This window comes from Micropterus salmoides, unplaced genomic scaffold, assembly GCF_014851395.1.
Source record: "Micropterus salmoides isolate LMB-PRFRI ecotype aquatic unplaced genomic scaffold, ASM1485139v1 Ms_hic_scaffold_11, whole genome shotgun sequence".
Lineage (NCBI taxonomy): Eukaryota > Metazoa > Chordata > Actinopteri > Centrarchiformes > Centrarchidae > Micropterus > Micropterus salmoides.
The window spans coordinates 7,133,994-7,148,306 of NW_024040152.1; the positions used below are offsets into that span (position 1 = coordinate 7,133,994).

General features: G+C 40.4%; 2 protein-coding genes across 3 annotated transcripts; one reads left to right on the plus strand and one right to left on the minus strand.

Annotated features, from left to right (window-relative positions):
- The first annotated feature begins 39 nt into the window (after positions 1-39).
- efhb (EF-hand domain family, member B) lies at positions 40-5,818 on the plus strand. 2 transcript variants are annotated; one of them, XM_038710630.1, is made up of 13 exons: positions 40-552; positions 657-716; positions 917-1,060; positions 1,510-1,687; positions 1,940-2,050; positions 2,161-2,290; positions 2,375-2,455; positions 2,552-2,619; positions 2,706-2,860; positions 3,209-3,419; positions 3,612-3,839; positions 3,939-4,120; positions 4,933-5,818. In XM_038710630.1, the coding sequence occupies exons 1-13, from the start codon at positions 484-486 to the stop codon at positions 5,077-5,079; spliced, it is 1,764 nt and encodes a 587-aa protein (XP_038566558.1). In that variant the 5' UTR covers positions 40-483; the 3' UTR covers positions 5,080-5,818. The 2 variants fall into 2 exon arrangements, with proteins under 2 accessions (XP_038566558.1, XP_038566559.1); XM_038710631.1 differs by having other exon boundaries at positions 46-552; positions 3,212-3,419.
- Positions 5,819-7,202: 1,384 nt separating this feature from the next.
- Positions 7,203-12,545, minus strand: si:dkey-82o10.4 (uncharacterized protein LOC797793 homolog). The gene is made up of 5 exons (XM_038710632.1): positions 12,045-12,545; positions 11,223-11,294; positions 10,812-10,938; positions 10,101-10,245; positions 7,203-8,677 (listed from the first exon to the last, which is right to left on the minus strand). The coding sequence occupies exons 1-5, from the start codon at positions 12,456-12,458 to the stop codon at positions 8,593-8,595; spliced, it is 843 nt and encodes a 280-aa protein (XP_038566560.1). The 5' UTR covers positions 12,459-12,545; the 3' UTR covers positions 7,203-8,592.
- Positions 12,546-14,313: the final 1,768 nt, after the last annotated feature.

A 14,313-nucleotide genomic window follows, 5' to 3' on the forward strand; every position in this document is an offset into this window, starting at 1 on the left:
TTAGTATTTATTCCCAATTTACCGGTATGTGCCTTTCCAAATACCAAAATACCAGACACAGCAATAAAACAACAATCAAGACTTTTTCAACGGGGAAACTAGGCCAGAAAAGAGTGCATTTGTCGTAACATAAACCTAACGTTAGGTCAAAAGAAAACAGTCTATAAACCATGTGACTATCAATTTAATTAAACAATTAATTAATCAATTTAATTTTCTTAAATTAGTCATACAAATGTCACATTTACATCCCCATTAGCTTACATAATATTATATGGACATGAAAAGTATTTTAAAATGAAGTAGCCGAACAGTATTTTGAATCGGACGGTATGATGTTGCTAGGCAACGGAACTCAAACAGGTACACTAACTTTACATTGCGTGAAGGGAAGAAGTTGGTGTAACGTTAACTTAGCTAGAAAGTTGTTTAAAAGCTTTCCCAGGTTGATACTAAAAGCATAGCTGTCCACGTGGATTCAAGATGAACATGACTGACGGAAATACCTCTAACCAAGTGAAATATACTGATGGATGTCCAAACATACCGAAGGTAAGTCAACTAAGTTAGCTAACGTTAAGTTATCTTAAAGTTACTCTTACTATCGAGTCTCTAAATAATTGTTGTATTTTATCGTTTATTATTTATTTTCCCAGGCCGGAAAACTAATACCTATAGGAGACCGGACAAAGGTCTGTTTTCAAGAAGTGGCAAGGGTAAATCCGTTTGTATGTGTGTGTGAGCATTTTGAAAGTGTGATCTGGGTCCTGAGTGCTGCATCTATGGAGTAAGTTACCATGTTGCTACGTCATCTGTTTTATCTCTGGGTGTTTTGTCACAGCTGGAACTATTAATATAATCGAAGCAGCAGACAGACTTCACTCTCTCTGATGACGGATTAACACTTATATTTCAGCCCCCCACTCCACTGGTGGTAAGGAAATTCCGCAACAGCAACCAACCAGAGCCAGGAGCTATCAGAGTGCACCCAGGGAAAGCAAATGATCCAGATGTTGCCAGCACTCTAGTTCATGGCATCAGCACCAAATCTTCCCTCACTGTGAGTACCACACGGTGTTGTGTGTGAAGGGGCAAGGAAGGAGGGTTTTTACTACCCCAGATTTGATGGGTTGATATATTTTTAAATCATTGCCAATGAATCATTTAATATTCAGCTTGGTGATGAGATTAATGGCTCTTAAGTCTTAACTAAATTGAGGACCAAAAATGACTTGCCTATTGGTATTTTATGATGCTCCTGATTAATTACGTAAGACCTCATTTACATTTTTTGTATAGGTAATGGATCAATGTAAGAAATGAAAATCAGTGGTGGTTTTACTGTCATGTGTATTTGTTCCATTGTGTAGCACATGCTAATCTGAAACACTGTGTGATTAGTTTATGGCATAAGCTAGCTATGCATACATAGGTTTAAGCCTACAAAGTTTTGATGACACACACCCAGAATATGGATATATGTTTATTCTATTTACATGATTCCAACAGGGCAGAGGCCTGCTAAATCCTCCCCAAAAGACCTTGTTCCAACAGAAGTTACAAGAGCTCAGTGAATCAGTGTACGCCTCCAGTCAAAAAGCACCTGTGGGAAGGTCTCATGATCAGCATGCTGGACTTCCGACCTGGTATAACGACAAAACTACGTATGGTGTGAAATCAGTTAGAGGTATGTGTATCGTCAGAAAAGGTCATTGCTGATACATTGGAAAGACACAAATGCTGTAACGTATACATGCAAATATTTATCTACTCAAAAGTCATATTACTTACATACTTATGTTACTAGTCCCCCATAATGTTAAAAGTAAAAATTAAACAAAATAAATAAATAGGTTTATAACTAATAGGCATAATTGTACTGAACTAATGAGCCTCATCTCTTTTGAATGTTTCATGTCTTATGTCGCTTTTTGTATAGGGTTGGATGTACGGGAAATTATTAACCCTTCAAAAACCGTAGAAGAGGTAGAAAGGGAAGCTCAGGAGGGACACGAGGCGTACATCCATAGCCACAAAGCCTATTTTGTTGGTAAGAAGAATGAGGAAAAATATTTTATGCATAAGGCATTTACTGTTACTACAAACTGACTTTATTGTTACTACCTACTATCTATCCATCCATCTATCCATCCTTCCCAGGTGAGCGGATTGATAGGAAGTACGATTGGAGTCACTACGGCAAAGACAGCAGGTTTGGGATCCTCACACCCCATTTCAATGACGGCCGTAATCTCGGCAAAAGCCTCCGGTGGCTGGGAGAGACACAGAAGTAAGTGCTGAAAGTGTTTTCTTAAATTCCATAAATATGTGTTCATTCAGTATATCTCTAACTTTACACATTGTTTTGCCATAGGTTTTACAATCCAAAGACAGTTTGGAAGAGATCTGGGAACAGGGAAAAGCTGGCACTACAAATTGGCAAAACAAACAATTTGTTAAGTTTCTGTCATTTCTTTCGATCAATTCTGTGATCTCTGACTATACTTAACTAAATTGTGTTTACTTCTTTTTATTAAACCCATCTTTTCAGGAGAGGAAATACCTTGAATGTTCCACCAGATCACATCTTTGGAAAGCTCTTGACGCTGGATGAATTTGGTAGAGTTTATGTGTGTCAGCAGATATAGTGTGTCCTGAAAAACAATACACATACTGGAATGACATTTTGCCAACTTCCTGCACAGGTGTTGGAGATATCATCCACTCCACAGAGCCGGGCCACTACGTGAGAGGCCGAGACCGACAGCGCAGCCTGGTCAATGCAGTGCGACACCACCTCAAGAAGGTCAACTTCCACAACTTCCCCTCCCTGCTGCAGGCATTCAGACATTATGACAAGGTACGACTGGTTTCACTACAGTGTCAACATAGCATGATTTCAGATACATCAAAGAACATAAAAAGACATTAGAGCACAGCCCTTTCTGGCAGTGGCCATTTTTACTTGTCATAGTAGGAAAATAACGCAATAAGTAACGTTAATAAACGCTGCTTTCCATATAGGCCTTAGCAGCCATTATGTCAAAATATCTGCTGTAAGGAAGGTCAGTTGGAAGCATGTGACCCTGATGTTAAGACATGTGACAAAGTAACAATGCTGCTTTAATTCTCCTATTGCAGTCTTACATTTGTAAGAACATAGTGTAGTCATTAACCTTTTTCATGTGTATATGCCTATTTAAATCAGCAGAACGGCAAGGGAATGATTGACAAAGAGGACCTGCAGGCAGTGTGCCAGCAGTTCCAGTTGGGCGTGAGCGGGCCAGTTCTGGATGACCTGATGGACTACTGTGACACAGACAAGGATGGAATAATCAACTTCCTGGAGTTTGCTAACTTCCTCAACTGGAAGGACAAGATGCCCATCAACAGTCGAGATCAACACATTCTGACAAATGGTCAGTTAAATGAATTGTAATATATGAATTTATTTACTAAGATGCTATGGTAAACATTTTTTCCCTGCATTCATTACCCCTGTTAACGTCTCAGGTACTGAATTACAAATGCAGTTAGGCAATTTATTTTTATGGTATTATATAAGTTTAAGTCGACGGTTAAAGCCACTCTATTTATTTTGTCTCCTATAGACCGTCAGACTAGCATGGCTCCACCCAACACAGAAAAGAAGCCTTCGACAGCATCAGCACAGCTTCCTGTCTTTCAGGCCTCGATTAAGCCTGAGGATCTGGAGCCTGTTGAGCCAGGCAGCTCACTGAAGACTCTCAGGACCCTTAGGAAACCTAGGGAAGTCCCAGACCACTTCAGGACCTCCTACTCCCTCATCGGGGCTGTCAGTGATGGTCCATTCACATCAAGTAAGTGTTGTTTTATAAGCAGTAATTTAACAGATTTATATTTCAGTCACTCCCATCTCCTGTACATCCTTACTCATCATGTGGTTTCTCTTTACATAGATAGCCGTGCTTATGGGATCCCGTCTGTGCGCGCCGACCTTCCAGCTCCACGCATAAAGAGAGTCAGTGACACTAACAACTATGGTGATACATCCACAGCTGCAGATCTTCTGCATCCATCAGTTCATGCCCTTCAGGGTGTTCATGAGGAACACTTCTTCTGTCCTCGCACCAAGAAGGAGGTACGTGGGTGCTAATAAGTTCTGCGGTTTTGTGTACATTTAAACATGACCAGTGTATTTTATTTATTTTTTTAATCCATGCAATGTTAGAGTTGACATACGTTAACTCGGGAATGATGATCTCAGGTGGAGCAGGCTACAATGGTACATGTCTTGCCTGAAACGCCCATTTCGTCCTATATTTCATAGAAAGGCTGGCTACACATAACGTATATAATAGCTTTGAAAAGACCATGCAAATATTTGGCATTTGGAACATGGGCGAGATTTAACAGTGGATCAGTCCACTGCAGGGCTTCACAGAGTTTAAAAATTAACTTCACTTCAGCTGACTGATTTTGTGCTGTTTCATTCATTATTTCAGTTATTGCATTATTAAATTGCGTCTTTCTCCTTGCATCACCTGGAAACTTTTAAGAGATTCCCTGCAACAATCTAGTAAGAGTAGATAATATAACGTAATTGCTTCTGTGGTGCGGTGAATGGCCTTTATACATTTTCAAGTTGTACTTTTACTATACACAGCAACGTTTTAATTGTTAGTTGATCACTGATAGCCAGATAGCTGATGATCACTTGGTGCCACCACTGTTTCATTCTATTCATTACACCACATTAACACCCCAAAGCAACCTATGATACAGAATGTGCATCTTCCCATATGTTTTCAAAAGATCCTCTTCATTAAAAAAGTTTTAATTCTATATGAGAGGTGAAAGATATGAAACATCTTTGCGCCATGTGACCTTATCCAAATTATTATTACAAGTCTTCTGCTGCTGCAATGTGGCTTAAGTTCCTCCTCTTCACAGATTGCAGAGATCTTCAGGAATGTGGGTGTGAATATTTCTGACGAGATGTTCGAGGAGGCCTGGAAGATGGCGTCCATGAAGCATCCGGACGGGGAAGTTTGTGTCGAGGTTTTCCGTGATGTACTCAAGGAACTAAAAGCAATTTAATACTCAGTGTTTTTACCAGCACAGTGTTTTCTCATCACAGTCAGTATTTTTTTTCGAAACAATCAATATCTCCGCTGTCCAGTGAAAACTTTGTAGCTCCAAAATGTTTGTTTGATGGGAGTGCATTTTTGACGCAATGAAGAAAGAATTTCTGCAGCCTAAAATGTCTGACTTTTTTTAAAAAACATTCATCTGAAGAGCATGGTAGTTGTGCCATTACATAGCAACCATAATGTAAACATGTCCAGTCTCAGTACACACACCACTTAATGGTATAAAAAGTAAGCTAGTTTTGTTTTTATTTTATCTCCCTGCATAACAACATATTTTAACAGCTTTGTCTTAACTGTCACGTATTCAGTAGTCAAGACAAGACACAATATTAATACCACCATAAACTCAAAGATAAATATGTCAGCAAACAAAAGAGGTTTCTTTTCTCTATTAGGCCTCTATCTGTTTACAGAGAATCAATGTCTATTCAACTGAAAAATAGAATTACATGCACAGAAACGGCTCATTTGTCAACATGTCACCTTTCTTTTGTTGGAAGCAAAAGGTCATCTTTTGTTTGTACACCTAAGCTGCTGTGAAACTGTTAAATATTTTGTTGATTGCTTGGACTAGCCAGTGTGACTCTTTCTATGCTGGTGAAAGACCAGCATAGTAAATACTGAGGTATGTTCTCTGCACCTTATCATTTGTTCTGTCAGAGTATTAAATTTGATTTCCAAGCATATTTATCTTGTAATTTTTAATAAACCTTAAAATAGGAGTCCAACAGAGATAGCATAATTAATTTATGGCTTCTTGGAGCTGAGACACATGTAGACATACAAACAGACAGACTTTCAAAGAGGTACAAGGAATTGTTTGCAATCTGTTTCGCTAACAAGCTTAATGAAACAGGTTGGCACGCAGCCTCGACTGATCCACATGTCAGAACATTACAAAACAGTAACATAACTAATGAAAAAACCATTAGCTTTTTGTATATTCACCACTTGTTTGTGTTTTCTTGTTAATTTCCATTAAACCGAGTGATGCACACGCGTGGTAAATTGTTTAATGTGCTCTCACCATATCCATGAGCATATTGACGTGCTAAGCTAACCGCACTCATTTAATCTCATTATGACTCCACTGGAACCAAAAAACCCCCACGCAAACTTCCACAGACCACATATTACTATGCAGGAAAATTAGAATAATCCTCAGCGTATTTCATTCTGCATGAATTAGTAGCCGCTAATGACAGAATCCTCTCTGTTTGTCAGATATGTTGTCAACATTAATAATATTGCAGCAAGCTTTTACAGAATGGGATGACACGCAGCATTCACGAGCCTGCTCGACGTGATGTTTATGACAAGTGACATGTTTCTGGCAGTGACTGGGCTCAGACACAGGCTGCCTTTGAGTTAAACAGGTGGAGAATTTTCTGGTACAATGTGTCACTCTTTCTTGCAGCGATGCAATGCAAGTATTTTCACTTGGTGTAAGTGTTGTGTTGTGATCTCTCGTCGATCCATAAAGTACTTGTTTGACAGCCATATACCAGTACACACACACCCGGCTGCTTACTATGGAAAATGGATTATCTTGTAGCCCTTTAGTTGTTGTCACCGGTACCACAACACTAATATATTTGGTCTCTTATATGTTTCATGAATCAAATGCGTAGAATTCAGTTATGGAATACAAGGACTGCAGTGTCGGCCACAATTCCTCAAGGTGCATTTAGCCATATGCAGGGGACTCTGAACATGATTAAACACATTGTACGATCATGTCATTTTCACATGTTTGCAGACGGTGTTGTAGTTTTGCTTCTTGGTCAAGAAAGGGTTTGAGGAATGCATTCCAGCGCTGAGGAGGGTCTTCCTGTTTTGTGAGACAAACTGTTACGACCCGTGGGCCGTTTATGTGTATATGGGATGTTGTGCTGGAGTGTTTTCCCTCTCTGCCACCAGCAGGACCTTGCCTCGCTACAACAAAAGAGACAGTGTTACCGAGTGTTTGGAGTCTGTGGCGAGCGTGTGGCATTTGGCAGAGACAGTAACCGCCAGTGGCAACAGTGGGAGTCCCGCGGTTAACTGTAGTGATTTACTGTTTTTTTTTTGTTGTTGTTTGCACAGTGTGCTTGTGTGCCAGTTTGCTATCACTACTTTTGCGTTTGTGTCTATCCGATACCTTCGTTCCCTTTAGAAAGGACCCTTGTAGCTCGCTTCTCTTTTTGGGAGTTGTTTTCTGTTGATTGTGCATTTAGAGACACTTTTTGTTAAATATTGTAAATAAATCCCTTTTTTTGGTTAACTTACTCCTGTTTTCTGGTTTTCTTCTGCCCTGGAACAATACTTCCTCGCCCTGGGCTTTGTAACACATATACAGTTCAGCCCCCCCATCGTTTTTGTACAGTCCCATACTTTATCAGTGCAATGTGAGAAAGGACATACTGTTGTAGTGTATGCAAAGAATTACTGAGGAAAGTCCAACATGGACTAAAACGTTTGCACCTTCGCACTCTAGCACATCTGACTGCACAGCCCTGTAATGTCTTAAATATAAAATATTTAGCTATATTTAAAATTCAGACTCCAGCTTGAATCTGTTTATTCTGTGCACTTCTCCCCTGAATACTACACCAAAGAAGAAGACAACAAAAGTAGTTTAAGGCACAGTTCAACCCTTGCGTCGACTTCCTGTGTATTTTAAAGGGTCATAGGTACAGTTTGGTATGATCTCACAACTTATTGATTCAATATATTAGATTTAACATACGCAACAGAGTGTCAAAATCAATTCTTGGCCTTGGAAATAGTGGTTTGACAAAAAAATAAATAAAATCAAGGTCCACTTAACAGCCTTTTCTGGATCTTTAAGCTGCATCTCATAGTCTTCCTCAGTGGATAGTGCTGTGATTTGTCATGGGCATGGTTGGTTATCACCCAACCTACAGTGTGTATGGAACTTTGCTCATGTGATGTGACCATATACAAGCAGCTGTTGACACGTGACACACTCGCATATGTGGGTCACATGATGACAACTGAGCCATCACCATAATAACTGAGCAAACTCAATTTGCAGAGATGTGGTTGAAAAAGCTAGTACATGAACCTACCTGGAGTGAAATTTGTATTCTTTGGCAACATACTCAACAGATGTTTTTTAGCAAGAGACAGATTAAAAGTCTTCTACAGTGTGGGGGTAACTGTTTTCAATAGTGTAAAATCACAGGGGCGGGTGTAAAGGCACCTGATCTTCGGAGGATGAGTTCCAGTAGGAGGGTGGGCACATTTATAAAGTTCTGTGGTCCTGGTTTGTCTGCACAGCTTGGATCCCATTTCATGGGATCCTAATAGACAGTCAGTCTATTCAACAATCAGTCTGCTACTCGCTTTGCCCGTAGCCCAGTTCAATGTTGTCTTTTATGCATAAGTAAATTCAGTCAATCACTACTCCCCTGTTTTGTCCTGATGACTGACAAACAGCCTGCAGTGTCGAGTCAAATCACTCAGCCAGTTTCCACTGCCAGTGCCAAACAGTCTTGACCGTCCAGTCAGGAGAGGCTCCTCTCGTCAGCTCTCGGTGGAATCTGGAAGGGAAGTGGCAGACGTGTTTAACAAGAGCCAAGATTTAAACATGAACAGCTCCCCAGACTGATGTAAATCATGCATACCCCGTGTCTCCACTATTGAAAATTCAGTGGAGCTGCAGAAGAGCACCCTAAATTCTTCTTAGTAATACAACTGTATTCAAAGTCCTGGAGGACTCCACTCAAACTAAGTTCGGCTTCTTGTCTCACCTTGAAAACAATGAGCTGAGGATTCTGAAAATGGCTTCCTTATCCTGCCAAACTGTCTGTTTGCTAGCCTTTGGGATAACATTTGAAGTGTAACAGGCTTTCTCAGAGGGGATTCTAAGACCTGAAACAATAGGGAAGAGAATCTGGCTAACTAGATTGGTAGAATAGCCACACCATGTGGTCCAGCAACTAACCGGATTACTGACTGGAAATGGAAAAAGGCTTTGACTGACTTACATGCACTGGGAGTGAAATAATTTCCCCTTTTGGTTACAGCAGCAAATCATATCAGTGGTTCTTTAGACCCAAATCAGAACAACTGAAGTGATGCAGAAACAGAATTTTACATTATCAAAACTGGATTCCTCACTTTTGACAAACAGACAAAGGTCCTTTTACGGACATATAATACATAACAGTGGCTTCATCTAGCTGTTAAAGTGATGATAGGGCTCTTTATTCAAACACAAGAGCAACATGTTAAATTGCCGTCATATTTACATAACGAGGTGCATGTCTGAAAAGGGGCTAATAAGCCACTACTTGAGCTTAACATGGTCTGACCAGCTGTGTGTCTGTTCGCCTCACTGTGAACTTGTGTACCATGTATTACCACAAATACAGCCATAAGATTGTCTTATGCTTGGCTTGTATTTACTGTTCTTCCAATCCGTGCTTTTATTAATGTGTCTTACTTTAAAGTGCATTAGTGGCAGTCCTCTAGTGAAATAAATGTCACTTTCACCGTTTCCCCAAGTGAGGCTTTAAATATTAGATGAACTCTCATCCACCCACACTTTGGAACATTTCCCCAAAAATCAATCTTTCCACATATATCTGAAAAACATTTAAGTCGCCACCATCAGCTTTGGCTCTGTTTCCCACCCAAAAAAAACCAGACACGCCATATGTTGGAGAGCCTGCAGGTAACTTTGAACGTTTGCCAACATGTAATTATCTTCCCATGTAAATATTTGTACCTTTTTAATTGTGATTCAGCATGCTCTATATAGAGAAATTAACCAAACAGAGATTTTTGCAACAGAACATCTGAGCAAATGAATGATCAAAAATCAGCTATAAGCAAAAAGAGTCAGCACACACTGCATGAAATAGATTTGTACATGTCAAAGCTGAACGATGGAAGATTTCATTGTAATCCATAGTTTTGAACGCATGGCATGTTTACGATGTGTGCGGATGACAAGCTTACTCATAGACTGCTGTCACTATTTTCTTCTGTGGGCCGCCATCTTCCCGAGGGGAGACTTTGAAGATCTTTGTGCCCTCGGGGTCATCAGGGCCTTCGTGTGTTGACAGGAACCAAAACCTCATGACGATGAAGCAGAACTTTCTACCTGCAAAGTAAAAGACAGAGACCAGAGATCATCTAGCAGACAAGTTACCAGTGGAGATAGAGGCACAGTCACACTTGAGAGCTGACAGGTATAATTACAGTCATCTACAAGTGATCTCTGTTAAGGAAAAGTGTTTTTTTAGCTTGTGAAGAGAGAGCATTATTATTTTCTTCTGCTCATATGCAGAACATAAACATTTGTGAGCGTGACCCCAAGATCTGAATGGTTGCAGGGAAGGTCACATCAGCACAGTGTGAAACAAAATGTTCAACAAACACTGTTAAAAATGAAAACAAATGATATATAAAAAGAACTTGAGAATGAGGTTCCAGCTCTGAAACTGCCAATATTAGTCCATGACATCTTCCTTGGGAAGAGAGCACGGATAGTGTTGTGACCTGTAACTACTAGCATCTATTTCAAGAAGTACACTCTCTCTGTTCTCAGGTTGTAAAAGACTTGAGCTGACAGGAAAGGGACCCTGATGGAATGCATACTGCAACTCAAGTGTGCTGATATAACTTTTTGTCATTCAGTGCATGTAATATAAATCACCCAAAACTCACCGTGTTGATCAAACACGACAGACACGTCTTCCGGCAGCATAAATATAATATCGTCCATTTTGACAGCTAGCTGCTGTCTCTGAGCATCGGTGAGCGACCTGCACCTCTTCTCAACATAATCAATCATCTGAAATGACAAAAGTGACAAATGACAAATAATCAAAACATAATTATTATGGGGATAATTTATCCTCATTCCTACCAATGGACTACTTTTGATCTTGCAATGAATCTGGACCTACATTTTTGGAGGATATATTACACTGTTGGGCTGCCTAACTGTTTTGAACGTGGCTTTGAAGACACTTTTAAAATGACCACAACAAGTCTCATTCTTAAATACTTGTAGTGCTAGCATCCCACAGTTGGTAGTAAAACTTTAAATTGAAATGTTTTGTGTGTGCATGTTACCTCATTGGATACTATCCCCACCAGCCTGTGGTAGCTGCCACTGGACATCATGCTGGAGACATGGACCAAAGCCTGGGATGAATGAGGAACAACAAGGTGATTTATTCTCCTGCATCACGGTGGAGGATGTTTGTGCCTCATGTCATCCCCCTTCTTCTTTACCTGCGACTGATGCATCACGTTCAGATTAATCTGGGAACCTTTGTCTTTGTATTAAGCTGGGTAATAATTGGCAAAAATCTAATACATAATGTTAGAACTCCCAGTGTCTGAAATTTAGACTTAGTCTTCTAGCCTAAAAGTGTTTAGTAGATTGTTCTGGAGCTTTCAATCATATGACTTGATCTTCATCAGCAGATTGAACTTGAACCACAGCTTTAAGCCATACAAGCTCAGGAGGAAAATGGATATTTTTAACATCTAAAAAGCCTCCACAGCTAAGAAAATCCCATCTGCTGATGAAGATCTGGTCATATGATCAAAAGCTCTTTTCGTTTTCTCAAAAGGAATTACTCGTTTCTATATTGGGTTAAATACTAGTAAAATTACATTTTGTATGTTACAGTTGCTGTTGAGATACATAATTATACTTTTTGGTATATTAATAAATGATCTATGCTTGTGACTCCTTCCCTGTGGCTTTTCAGCTATTTTATATTATGCTTCATTTCAAATTTCAAATCATTTGCCACGTAGACTGAGAAAATTGTGCAGTTTGGGGGATATGAGACCGTCTATCAACCACATGGGGAAATGTTACCAGCCTTTCAAAGTGATGCAGCCGCAGTTTGAAGGACTGCTGGTACTTGTGTCAGTGGTTACCTGCTTTACTCCTCTGTCAAACTCTACAGAGTTGACGTCTAACTCAAAGTACAGATCGATGAGATACATGATGACTTTACACCGGATCCATGTTATCGGGTCCGGGGTGCCGATCACGGAGATACCGGACTGACCGCCGGAGGTCCTTCGCGGGTCGTCGTCTCCGGGCTGTGAGCTGCACAGTCTGTGTGTCTGACCGGCGAACGCGAACCTCCTCCTGCACAATCTCCGGCAGTGTGCCCAAGACTCCACAGTGAAAGGACGCGCAGTACGCACAAACACCCCCGCCCACTGCCGGTGCACGGCCGGTTGCCTGCTGCAGCTCGAGCTTCTTTTCCAGGCGCAGAGCCCGGGTGAGCGCGCTGCAAGTCCGCCGAGGTCCCGGCACGCAGCGAGGCCGGTGATCCGCTGCATCAGAGCAGGGAGGACACAGCGGGGGCTGAAACTGCCACCATTGTCACGGTTGTCTTTGGTAACCTTATGTTTTACCCATAATCCTTATCGTGCTCACGACGTACACAAATGACTGTTGCCTTCAGGTGCTGTTGAAAGGGCAGGACAATCTCAATTATTTGGCTTTTCTGCTGCATTTATTATTAAGTGGTATATTTTGTATTAATATTTACATATATTTTACTATTAAATTTTGATACTGCTTTAATATATTTGATTATCAAATTGCTGCTGCTCATTGTTTCAACATTTTTTAGTTAAAGTTGGAAACCGGGGAGATGTGCGGAGGTCAAATATCAAAATGTTTGGCGTTTGACATTATATGTAAATTCAAGCAGATTATATAGAGTATATAAGGGTTGTCAGGATGACTCATATTCTTCACCATATGATTTACCAACTACAGCAGCCTTATTATCTTACACAAAGAGTTACAACCTTTATATTACTGTTAAAGTAGGCTATGTGTTTTAAATTTCCAAGTAGCCTAATAAACTGGTTGTTGGTTGCTTTTATTTGCTAATCAGAAATGCGTGTTTAAGAAATTCATGTGAAATATTTCCTAGAGCACTTTTGCACACATTTAGTCCCACACTTTTACATGCTTCATATGTCGTCTCCCACTCAATCTGTGGTTGCATACACTAGGTCTAAAATCATATCAAACAAAGCTTTCAAAGGACAATATTTGTACTGATTAATTGTTTTCTCTCTTTGATTGAGTAAGCCGAAACTTACAAGGAGCACGTAAAAGCAGCAAAGTTGCTTTACTGACAGAATCCAGTAGAGGGAGATACATGTCCATTTATCTGCCGCATGTCGTGTGTGTGGGTGTGTGTGTGTTAAAGGGCCTAAAGTACTAGATAACTAGAAAACAAACTTCAAGTGTGTCTGTGCGTGCATGTATTATTAACACAATAAAAAAGAACAACTAAAACGCCAGTTACGCACACTCACAGTTGTTCCTACGGGCCAGCAGTTTCTGCCCAGACTTTGTTTTCTGCGCAGGTGCCCAAAATGATTGTGCGAAAATGTGAAATTTGATCAGCAGACCAAAACATCATTAAGTCCCCGCTGTTCTCGGTGATTACAGGTCAGCGCCGTTTTCCCGTCGCTCTCTCCCTCCTCTGCGTGCGCACGCACGCGGCAGACACCTGCGCGCGGCCCCGCCCACCTGAAGTTCTCCCAACTAATTTTATTTATCAATAATTAGCAGCGCAGCATTTGGTTATTTGAAATTGCGCTCAGACACGGAAACCTTTCCGGGATGTATCATAGTAATTATGTGTGTCAGTTGAGAATGCTTTTTACATCTGCGAGTTGAATGGAGCAGAATATTAACGACTTCACACACAAGTGAGGAAGAGTTAGAGTCCAGGCTGCTGTTTATTACACGATAATCAAGACATTTAACCAGGATAGAGTGAGGGGGAGGAAGAAGGGAAATAATTAAAGGAGAAGAAGGAAAGGTAAGAGGAAAGACAACACAAATGAAAAGAAAGACAGACACAAAGATGGAGTTAAAGAAAACAAAAAAAATAATAGAACATGAATAATTAACATGTGAACTGTCTCATGAAAATCAGTCATCACCTACCATCACCAACTGTCAGGAAACATATAGGCCTATCTGCAATTTAGAATGAAAAGATACAAGCAAGAGAGAAACTCACAGCCTTTGAGATTTTTCGCCCTTTGTACCCAGCATGCTAATGAATCAACTCTGAGTCTGGAGTCAAACTTACAGATACATACCACAAACACCAGTTAAACTGACTTTAAAAGCAGTTCAAAACCAGCCTGCCTTGTCAATTAC

Excerpts from the sequence above, each read along its gene's own strand:
- si:dkey-82o10.4 (XM_038710632.1), bottom strand. The coding sequence starts at position 12,458 with ATGCAGCGGATCACCGGCCTCGCTGCGTGCCGGGACCTCGGCGGACTT. Across the intron at positions 11,295-12,044 it reads TTGACAGAGGAGTAAAGCAG|GCTTTGGTCCATGTCTCCAG; the intron begins GTAACCACTGAC and ends CATTCATCCCAG. Across the intron at positions 10,939-11,222 it reads TGGGGATAGTATCCAATGAG|ATGATTGATTATGTTGAGAA; the intron begins GTAACATGCACA and ends TTGTCATTTCAG.
- efhb (XM_038710630.1), top strand. The coding sequence starts at position 484 with ATGAACATGACTGACGGAAATACCTCTAACCAAGTGAAATATACTGAT. Across the intron at positions 2,051-2,160 it reads CCACAAAGCCTATTTTGTTG|GTGAGCGGATTGATAGGAAG; the intron begins GTAAGAAGAATG and ends CATCCTTCCCAG. Across the intron at positions 2,861-3,208 it reads CATTCAGACATTATGACAAG|CAGAACGGCAAGGGAATGAT; the intron begins GTACGACTGGTT and ends TATTTAAATCAG.